The following is a 20997-nucleotide window of genomic DNA, read 5'->3' as shown; positions in this document are numbered from 1 at the left end:
GTTGCTTATCTATTTTATATATAGTTGTTTGTATATCTTAATCCCATATCCTTATCCTGCCACTCCCCTTTCCCTCTTCCCATGTGAATGTATTTTTGTATGTAATCTTCATAAGATTTTTAAAATTGCATTTTTTAGCTTTTTATTTTATGTTGGAGCATAGCTGATTAACAATATTGTGGTAGTTTCAGATTGACAGCAAAAGGGCTCAACTATATATGTATGTGTGTGTGTGTGTGTGTGTATATATATTCTCCAAACTCCTCTCCCATCCAGGCTGCCACATAACATTGAGCAGAGTTCCCTGTGTTATACAGTAAGTCCTTGTTGGTTATCCATTTTAAATATAGCAGTGTGTATACATTTCGGAGAAGGCAATGGCACCCCACTCCAGTACTCTTGCTTGGAAAATCCCATGGATAGAGGAGCCTGTTAGGCTGCAGTCCACGCGGTCGCTAAGAGTCAGACACTACTGAGCGACTTCACTTTCACTTTTCACTTTCATGCATTGGAGAAGGAAATGGCAGCCCACTTCAGTGTTCTTGCCTGGAGAATCCCAGGGACGGGGGAGCCTGGTGGGCTGCCGTCTGTGGGGTCGCACAGAGTCGGAAACGACTGAAGTGACTTAGCATAGCATACATTTAGCCCAAACTCCCTATCTATCCCTTCCCCTGATCCTTTCCCCCTGGCAACTGTAAGTTCTCATTCACTAAGTCTGTGAGTCTGTTTTGTAAATAAGTTCATTTGTATAATTTCTTTTTAGATTCTGCATATAAGGGATGTCATAAATACTTTTTCTTCTCTGTCTGACCTACTTCTCTCAATGTGACAATCTCTAGGTCCATTCATGTTGCTGCAAATGGCATAATCTTCATAAGATTTTTGCATTTTAAAATAGGAATAGCTGTATAGAGCCTTGTAATCCTAAAGAAATTAACACCTTGACTTTTTAAGATTATGGCACATAAGCAGGGCAAGTATGGAGCAAAGAGTTCTGTATTTTCAGTCAGATGTCCTGGATTCTAACTCTTGTCAATAACTGGTCAATATGACAAAAAATTGAGATCACAGTAAACTTTAGTCCTTACATTAGTGTTCTGGCAGCTTTCACAAAATGTACAATCAAAATTGGTAATTGGATTTTCCTCAATATTCATAAATAATGGGTAGCATTTTCTCATTTTAAAATTGGTTGTTTTTCTAAAACCATTGGCAGCTCCTATAATACAGATGCAAATGAAGGTGAACCCAGAACCTAAATATATGAACAAGATAGCTACAACATTTAATGAATTTATGTTAGGTATCACAAAAGCCTTCACTGAGGAAATGACATGTAAACTGAGATCTGAAGGCTGACTAGGAGATGGGCAGGTAGAGAAAGAGAGGACAACGTTGGAGGAAGCAGATGCAACTTACAGGAAAGGAGATAAGCAAGAGATTGTGGTTCTAGTGCAGCTGGCATGAGAAAAGAGAAGAGAAGGCAGGTTGAGACAGTCATCAAAACATGCAATGGAGGAGTAGAATCAGGCATGGTGGGTCTTGAAATATATGGATTAAATAAGGGATTAAATAGGGATTAAGTTTGTCCAAAGGGCAAATTAAGAGAGATTTTCTAGCTGGATAAACAAGATAGAAGTGTAGTGAGGCCGCTTGTTCTATGGCAGAGTACTAATATAGTGGTAACCTAAGAGGGACAGTTGTTCTTAATGGGTATTTCAGAAGAACATTCAACCAGAGCTCAAGGTCTGTTGGAAGTGGAAAGAAGTTAATCTCATTGCCTAGCTTCTGGCTTGATTTGCTGGCTGAATAGTGGTGCTGTTTAGTAAATATTAACATTGACAACTGAATTGTTTAGATGGACTTAAATATGATTTCATGCTAATAACTAAGGTCCCAGAAGAAATTGCCTTTGGATGAAATAAAATCCTTCCCAAAAGGTTTTAATCCAATTTCTATTCTTTATTAATATTAAAATTGGATTTTGATTTTAATTATTTTGGATCTTTAATTTTTAGGGATTATTTTAAGAATTAGCTCTTATTGTATAGAAATTTCAGGATTCTGTATGAGACTGTTTTATCTGTATACTGACTGCAGAGTATTTCCTGAAAATGGATACTGGGTGTTCAACACAAAAAGTCCAATTTTAAAAATTGTTATTATGGGCATTTTTCTTCTAAAGATAAAATGTAGACTTTAAATTTTATTTTCAATTTACTTGTAAAAATTTTATTGGAGTACAATTGATTTATAATGTTATGTTCGTTTCAGGTATACAGCAAAGTGAATCAGTTATACATATATCCACTCTTTTTCAGACCATTTTCTATTACAGAGTATTGAGTAGAGGTCCTTGTACTATACAGTGGGTCCTTATTAGTTATCTATTTTATATCTAGTTGTGTGTGTATGTCAGTCTTGATCTTCCAATTTATCCCTCCTCCTTCTTACCCCTTAGTAACCATAAGTTTGTTTTCTACGTCTGTAATTCTGTTTCTTTTTATACATAATTATTTAGACTGTTTTTTAATCAACTGTGGTCTTGTTTTACTTTTTTTTTTTATATATTTAAGAGTTAAGCTTGCCTTGAAGTCACAGGCATGTGGTCTGCTAAGTTATTTTTCAATGGCGTTGAGTGTCCAGCATAGTTCAAACTCCTCTTGAATCCTTTTCTGAAGTGACAAGAAAAAGAATAGATCTGAGTTAGGAACAGGGAACCTTAGAGAAACCTTACAGCAAAAAGCAAAATGAAAAATATTAAGAACTATAGGAAGCTATGAAATTATTGATTTGTTGAAAAGAGAACATAGTAAGTAAATAGAGAAAAGAGAAATGTAAGATATTCTACTCCAAGTGCTAGTTTTTAACGTCATTAATGGGAAAATTTAGACTTCACTAAAAAAAGAAAAGTAGCTGAAAGTGTTTAAATGAAATATTTGTTTCTGGAAATTCTTGGTCGTATTTCCATGATAGGCCAAACCTCTCTAACTCTTACCATACATTTAACGATTTTTTAAAAAACTAAATCTCTTTGGGAAAGAGGTATAAATAACCACCTAAGACCTCTAACTACAGGTTTCATATAAGTCATAGCAAAATCAGTTTGTGCCTTTAACAGGAAGATAGAATTCATACTAGTATAACAGATGGAATGAATAATATTTCCAAATGAAAAATGGAAGTGGCCATTTAAAATTGCTTCAAAAAACTAGAAATCTTGATCATTAAAACTTTTTAGTGAAGTTATGTTTTGATGTATTGATTGATAGTTGTTTCTTTACTAATGGAAATTTTACAAGTTAGAAAGTTGCATTTTGCTTTAAGAGAAACCTTAGTGCCTTTCAAAATCTGGGGAAAGGTTTCCACTCAAATATATGATATATTAGTTCATTTATGAACAGAGGGCTGAAATCATACAAGCAAAATGGTGTTATCAGGAAGGCAGTATCTGAATATTGTATAATAGGTGACAGATGAAGAAAAAAATGCCTCAACCTTTTAGTATTCTGAGACTTACTCTTTCTCTCATTTATTTAAAAAAATTCCATTTTTATCAAAGTCAGAAACATAGTGGTAAAAAGACAAAGTTATCAGCAAACCCATGTTCTTGATCATTCCCAAATTTCCCCTACATTCTGCTACTCTGAAGTAACTCCTTTAAATATTTTGCTCCTGCTTTCTTGTATTGCCATTCACATTTCCAAATAATATATGATATTGCTATTTTTCAAGTGATCAATTTTAGACATAAACTTTCACTTGTGATATGAAGATTTAATGGTCTTATATTCCTACTTTCTCTTCTCTTTCTCCTTTCTCTCAGTTTATGATAAGTAATGGTTAAGTAGTTTCATTTCTGTGACAATTCATTGCTGGATCAGGTGGTAGATAATGACCATAATTCCACTTCTCTATAACTTTATTTTTTTGTAATAATGACCTTACTATTTCATTGCTTAGTTTTCCTCAGTACTCTTATGAGACTTGAAGTATGTTCCAACATCTTTGTTAAAAAAACAAAAAACAAAAAACAACTATTCTCTACAATTTTCCAGAGCCCAAACTGTCAGGAGATCTAAATCTTTTATTTTTAATCCTCCTGGAACTCTCCAACCTCACGCTCCAATCTGTATCTGTGGATCTCTAGAACTAATGCATAGGTGCTTGGCTTAGGTTGGGATGCTATAATTAAAAAATACTGTAAACTGGGGGGCTTATAAGCAACAGGCATTTGTTTCTTACCGTTCTGGAGGCTGAAAGTCTGAGATTAGGTTGCCAGCACAGTCGAATTCTGATGAGGAAACTCTTGCAGGTTGCATGCTGACAGTATCCTCACACAGTTCAGAGCAGAGAGGGAAAGGAAACTCTCTGGTGACATTTCTTTTATTTTCTTTTGGCTGCACCACGTGGCATGTGGAACTTCCCCCACCAGGGATCGAATCCATGCCCCTTACAGTGGAAGCACAGAGTCTTTACCAGTGGACCCCTGTGGAAGTCTCCCTCTAGCGACTTTTGCAGCTTCAGTTGCTTGGTCATGTCTCTTTGCGACCCCATGGACTGTAGCCAGCCAGGCTCCTCTGTCCATGGTATTTTCTAGGCAAGGATACTGGAGTGGGTTACCATTTCTTCCTCCAGGGCATCTTACCTACCCAGGGATCGAACCCATGTCTCCTGCATGTATTGCATTGAAGGTGGGTTCTTTATCACTGCACCACCTAGGAAAACCCTCTGGTGACTTTCATAAGGGCTCTAATCTCATTTATGAGGGCTCCATGATTTTATCTATCCTTATGACTTTGTTAAATTCTAATCACCTCCCAAAGGTGCCACCTTCTGTATCCCTACATTGTTGCTTTCAACATATGAATACTGGGGGACACAAACATTTAGTCCCTAACAGTGTTGTACTGGAACTTCGATTTAACACCATCCTGGTGGTTATCTTCAAATTGCTTCTGTGTTTACTAGCAATTTCTGAACTCATATAACATTCTTTTCTGGTTTTCTTTAGTTTTGTGGAGCCCATACTCTACTTGTTTCCTAAGAAAGGTGCTGCTGCTAAGTCACTTCAGTCATGTCCGACTCTGTGCGACCCCAGAGATGGCAGCCCACCAGGCTCCCCGTCCCTGGGATTCTCCAGGCAAGAATGCTGGAGTGGGTTGCCATTTCCTTCTCCAATGCATGAAAGTGAAAAGTGAAAGGGAAGTCGCTCAGTCATGTCCAACCCTCAGCGATCCCATGGACTGCAGCCGTCCAGGGATTTTCCAGGCAAGAGTGCTGGAGTAGGGTGCCATTGCCTTCTCCGAAGAAAGGTGCAGAGGATATTAATTAGTTGATTACAAGACCTGCTTGTTTGAAAATATCTTTATTTTATACTCAAATAAGATGTATAGTTTGATTATTTCTAGACTTCCCAGTTGAAAACTACTTCTCAGAATTTTGAAAGCTTTGCTCCCTTATCATCCACCTTCCAGTTTTGCCTTTGAGAGATTATCCATAGTATTCAGAAACTGCACAGCAATGGACTTTGTGGTAGGTCTGTTCTTTCATTGTGAGGGAAGTTTTCAAGTTGGAAATTCAAGTGCTTCATTTCTGGGATAAATTCTCTGGTAATTGCCTTTCAACTATTTTTTCTCTTTTTTCATTCTGTAACTTCTAATCTCATGTTGAAGCTCCCATACCGATATAGAACTATTTTCTTTGTGTTTTTTGTCTTTGGTTTCTTCAGGGAAAATTTCTTAACTACATTTCCAACTGTTTTAATGAATTTTTAATCTCAGCTGTCATATTTTTAATTTCTAAGAGTTATTTCTTACATCATTTTTTAACTGTTACCATATTCTTGTTTTAAAGACGCAATATCTTATCTCACTAAGAAAATACTATTTCTTAAAGTTTTCTGCATTTCCTTGCATTTTATCTGCCTCTTCCAGTCTTTTTTTAGTTTTAGTCTGTCATTCTTGTTAAATGTTTTTCACAAATGCTTAGTAATTATTTGCCATTTGTTCCTATTTGCATGTGAGATAAATTTTTAATTTAATTTACAAGGGAGGTACTGTTTATATACAAGCTCTTTGCTTTGAATTTAAAGTTTAATTTTTTTTTTTCCATTGGAGAATTCCTTAAATTCAGATCCTGTGAGTCTTTCCTCCAGGACTTGTTCAGTTTCATCTGAAAAGAATGTTCTTGATACCGTGTGGGGCTTATGAAACTATTGTAATTGAGTGGGGAAGTTGCTGAGGGTTTCACCGTTCCCTCAGAGATTGAGACTTCTCTTTTTTGCTTTCGATCCCACACTTCCCTGCTCACCTATGCTCACTTTCCAGATTCTGGGACCCTGTATTGTTTGCTGCAGTGAGACAGGTTGGAGGGGTTGTCAGCCATCTTCCCCAAATTAGAATTGAAGATCTCTATTTAATCACGCTTCAAACCTTCACATAATCGCCTTCTTTTGTTCTCTACCTTTTCCACCTTCAGAGGGGCCTTATGCCATCAATTCCGGAGAAGGCAATGGCACCCCACTCTAGTACTCTTGCCTGGAAAATCCCATTGCGGAGGAGCCTGATAGGCTGCAGTCCATGGGGTCGTGAAGAGTCGGACATGACTGAGCGACTTCCCTTTCACTTTTCACTTTCATGCATTGGAAAAGGAAATAGCAACCCACTCCAGTGTTCTTGCCTGGAGAATCCCAGGGACGGGGGAGCCTGGTGGGCTGTTGTCTATGGGGTCGCACAGAGTCAGACACAACTGAAGCAACTTAGCAGCAGCAGCAGCATGCCATCAATTCAAAAGCCTTTGGAGTGTCATGTGGGGCACAAAAGGCTGACTTTTCATTGGAGTCTACTCCTTAGGTACATCAATTCAGTTCAGTTACTCAGTGCCTGACTCTTTGCGACCCCATGGACTGCAGCACACCAGGCCTTCCTGTCCACCACCAACTCGCGGAGTCTACTCAAACTCATGTCCAACTCATGTTCAAGTATCAGTTCTTCTGCGCTCAGCTTTCTTTATAGTCCAACTCTCCCATCCATACATAATTACTGGAAAAATCATAGCCTTGACTAGACAGACCTTTGTTGACAAGGTAATTTCTCTGCTTTTTAATATGCTGTCCAGGTTGGTCATAACTTTCCTTCCAAGGAGTTCAGTTCAGATCAGTTCAGTCACTCAGTCATGTCCGACTCTTTGCGACCCCATGAACCGCAGCACACCAGGCCTCCCTGTCCATCACCAACTCCCGGAGTTCACCCAAACCCATGTCCATCGAGTCAGTGATGCCATCCAACCATCTCATCCTCTGTCATCCCCTTCTTCTCCTGCCCTCAATCTTTCCCAGCATCAGGATCTTTTCAAATGAGTCAGCTCTTCACATCAGGTGGCCAAAGAATTGGAGTTTCAGCTTCAACATCAATCCCTCCAATGAACACCCAGGAATGATCTCCTTTAGGATGGACTGGTTGGATCTCCTTGCAGTCCAAGGGACTCTCAAGAGTCTTCTCCAACACCACAGTTCAAAAGCATCCATTCTTCAGTGCTCAGACTTCTTCACAGTCCAACTCTCACATCTATACATGACCACTGGAAAAACCATAGCCTTGACTAGATGGACCTTTGTGAACAAAATTGTCCCTGCTTTTTAATATGCTGTCTAGGCAATGGCACCCCACTGTAGTACTCTTGCCTGGAGAATCCCATGGACGGGGGAGCCTGGTGGGCTGCAGTCCATGGGGTCGCTAAGAGTCAGACACAACTGAGCGACTTCACTTTCACCTTTCACTTTCATGTGTTGGAGGAGGAAATGGCCACCCATTCCAGTATTCTTGCCTAGAGAATCCCAGGGACAGCAGAGCCTGGTGGGCAGTTGTCTATGGGGTCGCACAGAGTCAGACACGACTGAAGCGACTTAGCAGCAGCAGCAGCAGATTGATTATAACTTTTCTTCCAAGGAGTAAGCGTCTTTTAATTTTTAGTAATTTTTTAAACTTTCTTAGTCAAAATCTTGTGTATTTATCTTCTCGATGCTAGAGATAGTTATTTCATTGCTATATTGTGTCCAACTCTTTTTCGACCCCATGGACTGTAGCTCACCAGGCTCCTCTGTCCATGAGATTTCCCAGGCAAGAATACTGGAGTGGGTTGCCATTTCCTCCTTCAGTGGATCTTCCCAACCCGGGGATCGAACCCGCATCTCCTGCATCTCCTGCATGGGCAGGCAGATTCTTTACCATTGAGCTACCAGGAAAGCCCCAATAAAGTAAATGATTATTATTCAATAAATTAAATACTTGAACGAATGAATGAAGCAACTAAAATAATTGTTTCTGTCTATGTATATTGTACAGTATAAAGATCCTGCTTAGGTAGAAGAGGATTTTCTCACCTACCATATCCAGATTTGATTTGTTACAATGACGTATTTATGAACTTAATAGCTAAGGAGAATGAATATTCACTTCATGGCACCAAAGTTAGTGTCAGTTATATATCAGTTATGTAACTATAAATGATACTAACTTTGGTGCCATGAAGTGAATATTCATTCTCCTTTTATAGTCATATAACAGGCTTCCCAGGTGACTCAGCAGTAAAGAATCTGCCTGCAATTCAGGAGCTTCAAGAAGCATGGGTTTAATCCCTGGGTGAGGAAGATCCCCTGAAAGAGGGCATGGCAACCCACTCAAGTATTCTTGCCTGGGAAATCCCATGGATAGAGTAGTCTGGTGGGCTAGAGTCCATAGGGTCGCAAAGAGTTGGACATGACTGAAGCAATTTAGTATGCACACATAGTCATTTAACAAGTTCAGTTTTTATTAGTGATGTTTTTCCTGATGTGTCCATGAAAATATTGTGACAAAACATGATCTCTAAAACCCATGAATACTCTAGCCAGCTTCCATTTCACTGTCTTCCTTTAGGCAGAAATCTTACTACTAATATAAACATCAAACAGCAAACAGAGGAAAGTACAGTTTTTACTGCATTTGTGTGTGTGTGTGTATATATATATATATATATATATATATATATATACACACACACATGTTTATTTATTCTTAAACTACCAATAATTAACATTTCATCAGTTAGGGTTCTCCAGAGAAACAGTATACAATTTTATATAAATCAATATTATATATTATATATAATTATATGTGTATGTATAGTTATATGCTATTTAAATATTTAATTAATTTTAAGGTCTTGGCTAATGTAATTATGGGGTGGAGGGCAGTGGCTAATAAGTTCTATGTCAATCAGACAGGCTGGCAACCTGGAAACATAAGCAATTTATGCTGCATTCTTGAGGCAGAGTTTTTTCTCTGGGAAACCTTTGTTTTTCAGCTGATTGGATGAGGCTCATCCACATATTGAGAGCAACATCCTTTACTTAAAGTCAAGTGATTTGGATGACAACCACATCTACAAAATACCTTCATGACAACAGCTAGATCAGTGTTTGATTAAATAACTGGCTACAACAGGCCAGGCAAGTTGACATATCAAATGAAGAAAATATGTTAATTGTATCATTAAATATAAGAAAATGGCTCTTCACTTTTCTTAGCTTTTATGAGTTAAATGAAAATGTAAAAGACAGAGTAGTGTTACAAGATAAAGCCATATCAAATGCAAGATTTCTCAAAGGCAGTTATGATGATATTTTTCCTGCTACAAATGTTGGAGAGTGATCCAAAAGGAACTATATCTGTTTGTAAATATAAACAGAAGTAGAACCAGAGGAGGACACCCAACAAAATGGAAATTCATTGTATAGCTTCTCTTAAGTTTGAAATTTCCCAAATAATTGGGAAAAAATTAAGTCACAGAATATAAAGGAAATTGAGATCAAATAGATGAATGATAAATCAAATTTTAATTTAAATGTCTATATTGAGGCAAGCTCAGAAATTATTAGCACATCTAATAATCATTGCATAATAAAGAGTAGGCTGTGATGCAAAAATGCAACCAATTCACTGAATAAATGAGAGTTGGAGACAAAATTTATGAAAGGACTTTAGAGAAATATAAGTGTAGTCTTAAAGTAAATAACAACAAAAAAATCAAACTTAGAAAGTGAAAATTTCCCAAAAATACATGGACTATTTAACCAAAATAATATAGGAGAAACTAAAAATTGAGAAAAACTGCAGGCTAAAATTTACAAAATTTAAGATAAAAATATGTCAAAACAACCATCTTGCCTTCCAGACTTGAATAAGATTGTCTCAGTAGATTTCTAACCATGTACTGCTAATTCAGGTCTAATTGCAAAGGATGGGTCCTTGAATGCTGAGTTGAGACCAAGAGTATTCTAGAATATTAGCTGTCCAAGGATTCGCATATTGTCTAATATTAGTCAAGCTTAAATAGATACCTGTATTTTCTCTTTAAAGATCATTTTTAGTGTGGTCCCCCAAATTTGTACTTAGGTAAAAGAGTTGTTGCAGTGGGAAATGCAGAAAAGCATCACATTATGATTAACATTAGCCCTAACTGTAAAAGGGACTTTCCCTGAGAGAACAGGCAGAAAGACAGAATTTAATGAAATGACTCAGAAGCAGAGGGAGGAAACCAATGCTACCTTTCTTAGAGAAAATGGAATGGAAGTTTTTTTCTTAATAGCTCCCTTTGGAAAACCAGAAATGTACCCAATAATTCATGTTTACCCAGGAAGAAAATTTGGAAAGTGTTAATTAAGGTTGTGTGAATATATATTGTTTTTACTTCAGATTAATTTGAAACTGGAAAATTTGTAATAAACACTTTCAGGAATGCCTCTCATGCTCTGGGTTGGTGCATTCTTATCTCTTTATCAGTTTTTTGTGAAGATAACTTTTTTGGGAAATTTTCTAGTTTAGTTCCCTCACTGTAACCATTTTCATTTTTGGTGATGACAGAGAGTATTACATTTTTCCAGTTATAAGTTAAAAGTGCTTGTTTAAAGATATATAATACATACATACACACACACACACACACACTGGAATTATATATACCAAATGTAAGCAGTGGTAGTCTAAAGCTAATAAAGATTGTAATGTGATATCTCCCCTCTTATTTTTTAAAAAATATTTTGCAACAGCATATAGCCATCTATTTTGTAAGAAAAACAGCAGAAATGTTGATTTATCTTTCTCTTGGACACATACTTAGATATAACAAAATTTGTCATGAAAGTATTTCAGTTTGAAAACTTAAGTATGTCATATCCAAATTCTAGGAAACTTAAAAATATATGTTATTATTTTAACTTTTGGCTATGGAGAACTTTTAAAATCCTAAAAGATGATGCTGTTAAAGTGTTGCACTCAATATGTCAGCAAATTTGGAAAACTCAGCAAGAGGCACAGGATTGAAAAAGGTCAGTTTTTATTCCAATCCCAAAGAAGGACAATGCCAAAGTATGCTCAAGCTACTGTACAATTGCACTCATTTCACATGCTACCAAGATAATGCTCAAAATCCTTCGAGTTAGGCTTCAGCAATACATGAACTGAGAATTTCCAGATGTACAAGCTGGATTTAGAAAAGGCAGAGGAACCAGAGATCAAATCGCCAACATCTGTTGGATCATAGAAAAAGCAAGGGAATTCCAGAAAAACATCTACTTCTGCTTTATTGATTATGCCAAAGCCTTTGACTGTGTAGATCACAACAAACTGTGTAAAATTCTTCAAGAGATGGGAATACCAGACCACCTTACGTGCCTCCTGTGAAATCTGTATGCAGGTCAAGAAGCAACAGTTAGAACCGGGCATGGAACAATAGACTTGTTCTAAATTGGAGTACGCCAAGGCTGTATATTGTTACCCTGCTTATTTAACTTATATGCAGAGTACATCATGTGAAATGCTGGGCTGGATGAAGCACAATCTAGAATCGAGATTGCCAGGAGAAATATTAATAACCTCAAATACACAGAACATGACAGAAATGGCAGAAAGTAAAGATGATCTAAAGAGCCTCTTGAAAGTGAAAGAGGAGAGTGAAAAAGCTGGTTTAAAACTCAACATTCAAAAAATGAAGATCATGGCATCTGGTCCCATCCCTTCATGGTGAGGTGCTTGGATGGCATCATTGACACAAGGGACATGAATTTGAGCAAACTCCAGGAAATAGTAAAAGACAGAGAAGCTTGTTGTGTTGCAGTCCATGCGGTCACAAAGAGTTGGACTCGACTTAGTGACTGAACAACAGTGGAGAACTTAAAACATGCAAGAGTAAAGACAATATTATAAACAATAACAAAGATTTTGTTTTAATGTATTATCTAACAAAATGGTGAAATATATAAAATTTGAAGTTGATGCAACAGCAATTAGATGGAGTGAGTTGTCAGTATTGTGATTATCTGTGGGCTTCATGGCACTTAGAGTTAGACAAAGCTTCTCTTCCAAACGTACTGTCAAATTAATCTGCCAGAATTCTATTTAATTTGGTCATTATTAATCTCAAATATTCCAGGGACAGATCCATCTTCAGACATAGTCTTACTTTCAACAGTTCTCTTCTCCAAACTCCCTGCTCCCATTTAAAATCCTGAGACTGGATTACATGTTGATCACTGACCATATCCTTTTAGTCTGCTTCCTTATCTATAATTGTGGTTTTCTTAGGATGTTCCTTCTCCTATCCTCTTTTGGCTTGTAATTTCTCCCCATCCTTAAAGACTGATGCTGTGGCCACATCTTTTCTAATATCTATCTTTGGCCCCATCCAAAAAAACTAGATGTGTTATTCCACTCTTTTTCTGTCTACTGTAGTTTTAATTGAGCCTTTTACATGATTCCATTTTCTTTCTTCGTCAGCATATCAGCTTTACTTCAAAAATATTTTTAGTCATTACCTTAGAGTTTGAAATGTGCATGTATAGTCTAAGTCTACTTGCATCTAACACTATACCATTTCATGACAAGTGCAGGTAACAAATAACAGACTACGCCCACTTACTCTTCCTTGTCCCTTTACACGATGCTGTCATTTATTTCATTATCAATGTGCTGTAATCATCCAATATGTTGTTGCAGTTTTTATTTTGAACAAACTATCTGTTCTATCAATTAAAAATAAGAAAAATAAAACATTTTATTTTGCTTTCATTTATTTCTTCTCTAATACTCTTCTTTCTTCATGTAGATCTGAGTTTCTGACATGTAATTTTCTTTTTTTAATTTAAATTTATTTAATTTAATTGGAGGCTAATTACTTTACAATATTGTATTGGTTTTGCCGTACATCAACATGAATCTGCCATGGGTGTACAGGTGCTCCCCATCCTGAACTCCCCTCCCACCTCCTTCCCTGTACCATCCCTCTGGGTCATCCCAGTGCACCAGCCCCAAGCATCCTGTATCCTGCATCGAACCTGGACTGGCGATTCGTTTCTTATATGATATTATACATGTTTCAATGCCATTCTGCCAAATCATCCTCACCTCTCCCTCTCCCACAGAGTCCAAAAGACTGTTCTGTACATCTGTGTCTCTTTTGCTGTCTCGCATACAGGGTTATCGTTACCATCTTTCTAACTTCCATATATATGCGTTAGTATACTGTATTGGTGTTTTTCTTTCTGGCTTACTTCACTCTATATAATAGGCTCCAGTTTCATCCACCTCATTAGAACTGATTCAAATGTATTCTTTTTAATGGCTGAGTAATACTCCATTGTGTATATGTACCACAGCTTTCTTATCCATTCATCTGCTGATGGACATCTAGGTTGCTTCCATGTCCTGGCTATTATAAACAGTGCTGTGATGAACATTGGGGTACACGTGTCTCTTTCAATTCTGGTTTCCTCAGTGTGTATGCCCAGCAGTGGGATTGCTGGGTCATAAGGCAGTTCTATTTCCAGTTTTTTAAGGAATCTCCACACTGTCCTCCATAGTGGCTGTACTAGTTTGCATTCCAACCAACAGTGTAAGAGGATTCCCTTTTCTCCACACCCTCTCCAGCATTTACTGCTTGTAACAAAATAGAAAGCCCAGAGATAAATCCACGCACCTATGGACACCTTATCTTTGACAAAGGAGGCAAGAATATACAATGGAGGAAAGACAATCTCTTTAATAAGTGGTGCTGGGAAAACTGGTCAACCACTTGTAAAAGAATGAAACTAGAGCACTTTCTAACACCATACACAAAAATAAACTCAAAATGAATTAAAGATCTAAACGTAAGACCAGAAACTATAAAACTCCTAGAGAAGAACATAGGCAAAACACTCTCCGACATACATCACAGCAGGATCCTCTATGACCCACCTCCCAGAATATTGGAAATAAAAGCAAAAGTAAACAAATAGGACCTAATTAAACTTAAAAGCTTCTGCACAACAAAGGAAACTATAAGCAAGGTGAAAAGACAGCCTTCAGAATGGGAGAAAATAATAGCAAATGAAGCAACTGACAAACAACTAATCTCAAAAATATACAAGCAACTCCTGCAGCTCAATTCCAGAAAAATAAATGACCCAATCAAAAAATGGGCCAAAGAACTAAATAGACATTCCTCCAAAGAAGACATACAGATGGCTAACAAACACATGAAAAGATGTTCAACATCACTCATCAGAGAAATGCAAATCAAAACCACAATGAGGTACCATTTCACGCCAGTCAGAATGGCTGCGATACGAAAGTCTACAAGTAATTTTCTTTTCTCTGAAGAACTTCTTTTATGTTCCTTGCAAGTCAAGTCTACTGTTGACATAGTTTATCATTTTTGTTTGTCTGAGAAAGTCTTTATCTCTCCTTCACTTTTGTAGGGAAGGTAAAATTTCACCTTTACCCTCTTAGAGTATTTTGGCTGGACCTGAGGATTAAACTGATCTTAGATTAACAGGAGAAAAACATACAAATTTGCATAAGTTTGACGTGGGAGCCTTCATAAGAAAATGAAGACCCAAAGAAATGGTGAAACCTGCAGCTTTTAAATTGGGTTGAACAACTGAGACTTTTATGGAAAAGTATACTATGAGGAGAGGCTAAAGGAAGATAAAAATTCTTTTGACAAGGTCTGTTTGTCCAGAATTATCTTGGCTTTGACTCCCTGTTAAAATGTTTTCTTTCTTCTGGTATGGAGGACATCTTTAGCATGGAGTTTTTAATCTCCTGTTTTCAGGAAGAAAGGGGAGATTAGCATGTTGTTGAATCTACTATTAAAGTACATTTAGCTCAAAATAATCCTTAAACCAAAGAGATATTTTGAGATAGCATCTTCTTCCATCTTGACTTTTGAAGGATAATTTTTCCACATACAAAATTCTAGGTTGGTATTTTTTGCCTCTTTCAATACTTTAATATGCTGTTTACTATCTTTCCGCTTTCACGGTTTCTGAAGAGAAGTCCAGTGTAGTTCTTAGCTTCTTTCATGCAAAGGTCAAATGGTTTGTTTGTTTTTCCTTTTGGCTTCTTTAAGTTTTCTCTTTTCTTTGATTTTCTGTAGTTTGAATATGATATGTTTAGGTGTCAATGTTTTGTGTTTACTAACTTCATTAATTTTGGAAAATTCCCAGCCATTATAACGTCATGATTGTGCCTTTTCTCTCCTTTTTTCCTTCTGGCATTCCTCTGATGTCTGTATTACACCTTTGGAATTGTCCTACTGGTCTTTGAAATTCTCAGTTGTTTTTTACATTCTTTTTCTTTTCAGTTTGGGAAGTTTTTATTGAGAACTTCAGACTCACTGATTCTTTCCTTAGCCATATATAGTTTATTAATGAACACATCAAAGTTATTCTTTAATTCTTTTCCCGTGTTTTTAATTTCTAGCATTTCTTTGTGGTTATTTCCAAGAGTTTCCATCTCTTTGCTTACATTAGCTGTCTTTTCTTGTATTTTCTTCCATTAGAGCCCTTAGTATAGTAATTATATTTAAATTGCCAATCTGATAATTCCAAAATCTTTTCCATATCTGAGTCTAGTATTGATGCTTGCTTTGTGTATGCAGGCTGTTGTTTGCCTTTTAACATACCTTGGAATTTTTTTGTTGAAAGCTAAGCATGGTGTATAGGATAAAAGAAATTGAGGTAATAGGTCCTAAGTGTGAGCTTTTAAAATAGGAATTAGGCTGTGTTTGTTGGTTACTGTACCTGTAGGAGTCAGAAACACATTTTATGTAGTGTTCTAGTTTATTATTTCCCCTGTTGTCTTTCTCGAGACCCCTACTTAAATAAGGTCATAAATGCCATTCTTTCCATTGTAATCTTCTGCTGTTATATATGTCTCCTTGATATGGTTGGTGAAGTGCAGGGGAGCAGAAGCATTCTATAATCCTGTAATTAAGTCTCAGTCTTTTACTGATCTTGTTTCTCAGCTTTTTTCCTCACATCTCTTTAGTGAGATAGAATGGTCATTGGGGACTGGAGTTTAGTAATTCCCTTCTCACATCAGTTAAACTCTGTAAAACCCAAGTTGGCTGGGCCATAGCAAAACAGATTTTCTTAGCTCAGGCCTGTTTTTTAAGAAGTGAATGATCTGGATGTATTTCAAAATGGTTACTTTTCTCCTCACTCTGCCTAAAGCATGAGAGGAGTTTTCTTAGAAGAATGAGCAACAGATAGATTAGGTTTGGGTTGGAAGATCAGAATTTCATTTTAAACTTGTTAATTTTGAGACATCTTTTAGACATCCAAGTGGAGATCTTAAGTAGATATTTGGAGTGCAGAATTATTTGGCTAGAGATACACATTGGAGAATCATCAGCATACAGATGAGACTTAAAGACAGATGTGAAACTGTGTAAGATCATGTGGGTGTGAGTGTGGACAAAGAAAGGAGCAGAACCAAGAAGCATTAAAAGGTATGTGTGTGGGTGGGGGGAGGGGGGAGTGGGTGGTGTGTACAGGAGAAGGAACCAGCAAAAAAGTTGAGAAGAATTATAAGAAGGAAATAAGTGAGAAAATTATATAGCAAAGAGTCAAATCTACTTTGTCAAATGCTGCTGGTATTACAAGTAGGATCAGATAAGCTAGCATATCTTCAGTGGATTTGGTACAGAAGCGTTGAATATAGGTCAGGAATTGGATACATAAAAATTGAACAGAAGTTAGGTAGACTGGCCCATAGGCTTTTTTTGGCAATAAAATCATCCTAAAGTAAGACTCTGATGCTGGGAGGGATTGGGGGCAGGAGGAGAAGGGGGCGACAGAGGATGAGAAGGCTGGATGGCATCACCACCTCGATGGACATGAGTTTGAGTGAACTCTGGGAGTTGGTGATGGACAGGGAGGCCTGGCGTGCTGCAATTCATGGGGTCGCAGAGTCGGACACGACTGAGTGACTGAACTGAACTGAAAGTATTAACACAGTTCTTTCCCCACCGTACTCATTGTGCCCAAATGCAGATTGTGATCTAGCTTGTATTATGGTCTTTATGTTCAATTTAGAATCCTCAGAAACTCCTTAGTGGCATCTATTCTACCAGTGTCAAGCTGTGCCCTCAACTTGAGAAATAACGTGAGTCTATGAACCCATCTAGTATAATTCTTAAACACTGTTCATTTCAATTGAAATAAGTGTGATTTTAAAGTTTCTAAAATTACCTTGGGTTTCAGGGAAACCTATGGCAACAATTTCAAAAGTTTGAGTTTACCAAATTTTATAAAATGAACTGATAAACATTTTTTTTTTAACCTTTCTCCCCTTTTCTTTTTTTAATGGGAAATCTTCACAGTTTTTACTGATCTTCAACTTATAGACAACCATTGATTCTTTTTCTTTTTTATGTTGAAGAAAATAAAATAATACAATGTCATACTGTGTGTTTTTAGGAATTCTCTTATGCAGCATGTACAAGTAATATGACACAAATTAGAGTTTTCAGATGAGGCATAAACAGTATACAAAACATATTAATATAGGTAATGTTTTATAAGAGAAAAATTCTGTCTTCCAAATATTCCAAATTATGCAATTACAAAAGCATACAGGGAAGAAAGAATATTGACAGAAGGTGGCTAGATATACTGGAAAACAATGGTAGATCATAGAAAGGCTACAAAACACTGTTGGGAAATTTTCAAGAAAATACAAACCATTATAAAATCCCTTTAATATTAATGTAAAACTTTATTTTTTTGATGCAAGACCATCTGTAAGGATACTGTGTGGAACAGTATATGGAGAGCAGATGATTTCAGGACAATATTTTAAGTCTTTCTGTAGTCTCAAAGAAAGACTTCTGAGACAGTGGGCTCTTGGGAAAAATAAAGAGATTCATTATTCCCAGTGACACATTGGCAGAGAATACACTGGTAAGCACTCTGCCAGCAAACCTAGAATTTCTGAGTGGTCTTTTGACTGTAACATTCTGTACTACTCCTTTTCTATCTAAGTGTTAAGGTAGCAACAGCAAAGAAAGGAATAGTTTTCACGTTGGAAAAAGACTGCCTTTTGGTATCCATTTCCACATATTAATTAATCCTGAGTACTTTATATCCCATGATTTTGCAAAACAGTTATACCCCATAGGATAGAATTTTGTGTATAGAATGTATGTCTTGAGACTTATGCAGGAAGAATCTTACATAAAATACCCGAACTTTCCTCTAAGATGATTTTACATACTCTATCTGGACCACAAAAACATGACCTAAAATGATATAATAAATTTTCTGAAAAAACACACATACATTTAAACACATGTACATACATTCATGTATGTTATGTATGATAAAACCACACACACACACACAAAAAACCGAGTGGAATAGTTAACACCAAAATCAGAGGAATGACTACTCTTAGGTTAAAGTGAGGATATGATTTTGGTGACTTCTGTAGGGCTCCAAGATACTAGTTAATGTCCATTTCTAAAACTAGGCAGATTTATGGATGTTGGTTTTATTTACAGTCTATTTCATTTTTAAATATAAAAAAGGGAAAGTCATGTATAAGCAATGTTATATCATAAGAATCTGAGATTTTCTAATAAATTTATTTGTGTTACCTGGACTGAGTTTTTTTAACTTTCTTTGAAGTGAAGTCACTCATTTGTATCCAACTCTTTGTGACCCCATGGACTGAAGTCTGCCATGCTCCTCCATCCATGGGATTTTCCAGGCAAGAGTACTGGAGTGGGATGCCATTTCCCTAGAATATTTATTTAGAGTACAGTTGCTTTACAAGGGTGTGTTAATTTCTGCTGTACAGCAAAGTGAATCAGCCACATGTATACATATTTCCCCTCTTCCTTGGGTTTCCTGGAGTGATTTTAATACTACTCCAGAGCAACATTTTGATGCAAAAAATGTCTTTTCTTTTTCAGTCCGAAAGGATATAGTCCGTATCCTCCCCAGTTTAGATGTTGAAGTCAAAGACATTACCGACAGCTATGATGCCAACTGGTTTCTTCAGGTGTTATCTACACAAGATCTTTATGAAATGACCAATAAACAGTTCCCCATAGTAGCTGAAGTCATAGAAGCACCCCAAGGAAACCAGCTACCCATAAGCATTTTACAGCCTGGGAAAACCATTGTGATCCACAAAAAGTGCCAGGCATCAAAGATCTTGGCTTCAGAAATTAGAAGCAATTCCTCTAAAAGACACTTCTTGATCCCCACTAGCTATAAAGGCAAATTCAAGCGGCGACCTCGAGAGTTCCCAACCGCCTATGACCTCGAGATAGCAAAGAGTGAAAAGGAGCCTCTGCACGTGGTGGCTACCAAAGCCTTTCATTCCCCCTTTGAGGAGCTGTCCTCTGTCTCTGTCGGGGATGAGTTTCTAGTGCATCACTCACAGACAACTGAAGTCCTCTGTGAAGGAATTAAAAAAGTGATGGATGGTCTGGCTTGTGAAAAAATCCTCAGAAATTCCCGTGAGGCAGCACTGCTCCCTTTGTACATGGACGGAGGTTTTGTAGAGGTGATCCACGATAAGAAACTCTACCAGATTTCCGAGCTTTGCGCACAGTTCCGCCTGCCCTTCAACGTGAAGGTGTCTGTGAGAGATCTTTTTATTGAAAAAGACATTTTGGCTGCTACACCAGGACTACAGTTGGAGGAATCTATCACTAACTCTTATCTCCTCATAAGTGACTTTGCCAACCCCAAGAAGTGCTGGGAAATTCCTGTTGGCCGCGTGAATATGACTGTTCAGTTAGTTAGTAATTTTTCTGGGGATACAGGATCATTTCTAGTCAGTACTCTGGTCGAAGAGATCACTGAAGAACAGTATTACCTGATACGGAGATATGAAAGGTCCTTCTTGCACCCCCCACCTCGCCCTCCGAAACATCCCTCAGTGGAAAAAATAGAGTTAACTCCGCTAAGCCTAGCAAAACAAAAGACAGTGGATCTGCCCAAGTCTCCCAAGGTAAGGCTATGATTTTGCAGTTTTTCCTCTTGAGCGTTTTCCTGGAGGCAGTTTATTTCAAGTCTTTTCTGAATCTGGTTTTTGCTTACTTCTCTTCCTTTCATGCCATATTTGAAATGAGCCTTTCTGATGCACAGTAATGATTGAACATTAACAGAGCATAAGCTGTTACAGCATTTTGTATTTTGATGCTTCACCAGTAGATGTGACAAGAAGTTTAAGAATTAAAAATAGCAGGGATGGCACTTGATTATGATGACCCAAATTGCTGTTTCAATGGGTTTTGTTAATTAGGAATGGTTTATAAGGTGCTTCAGAAGTAAATCTCTTTTATTTTGGAAGAGCTGTTCATTTTTTTCTAGGTGGAGTTGTTTTAATTTTACATCCAGGAAATGAGCACACAATAAAGGCCCTTTTTCTGGGGGTGGGGTACCAGTAGCGGGCGTCTATGACACATGTCTTCATTTTGTTTTATGTGCAGAAAGATGCAAAAGTGTCTTGGCAGAACTGTGTGAGAATATGGGCATCTGCCCACATTCTGCCTGTCTGAGAATTGTCATCTTTAACAGTTCTTTTGAAAAACAAAATCAATAAAACTGCAGACAGTATGAGATCATTATAGAACCAACAACTCCATAACCACTCTAAAGATTTTGGGAGGGGAGGGGTT

At 37.2% G+C, this 20997-nt stretch overlaps 1 protein-coding gene across 1 annotated transcript in view; it reads left to right on the top strand.

The window, feature by feature from the left end:
• The window catches only part of THEMIS (thymocyte selection associated), a 191164-nt gene that overhangs the window by 64323 nt on the left and 105844 nt on the right, over positions 1 to 20997 (top strand). Inside the window, exon 4 of the mRNA XM_055535590.1 lies at positions 19279 to 20327. Coding sequence (XP_055391565.1) covers positions 19279 to 20327 — 1049 coding nt within the window. The remainder of the gene's footprint in view (positions 1 to 19278; positions 20328 to 20997) is intronic.

This window comes from Bubalus kerabau, chromosome 9 (assembly GCF_029407905.1).
Source record: "Bubalus kerabau isolate K-KA32 ecotype Philippines breed swamp buffalo chromosome 9, PCC_UOA_SB_1v2, whole genome shotgun sequence".
Classification (NCBI taxonomy): Eukaryota; Metazoa; Chordata; class Mammalia; order Artiodactyla; family Bovidae; genus Bubalus; species Bubalus kerabau.
This window is presented reverse-complemented; position numbering and strand designations above follow the sequence as displayed.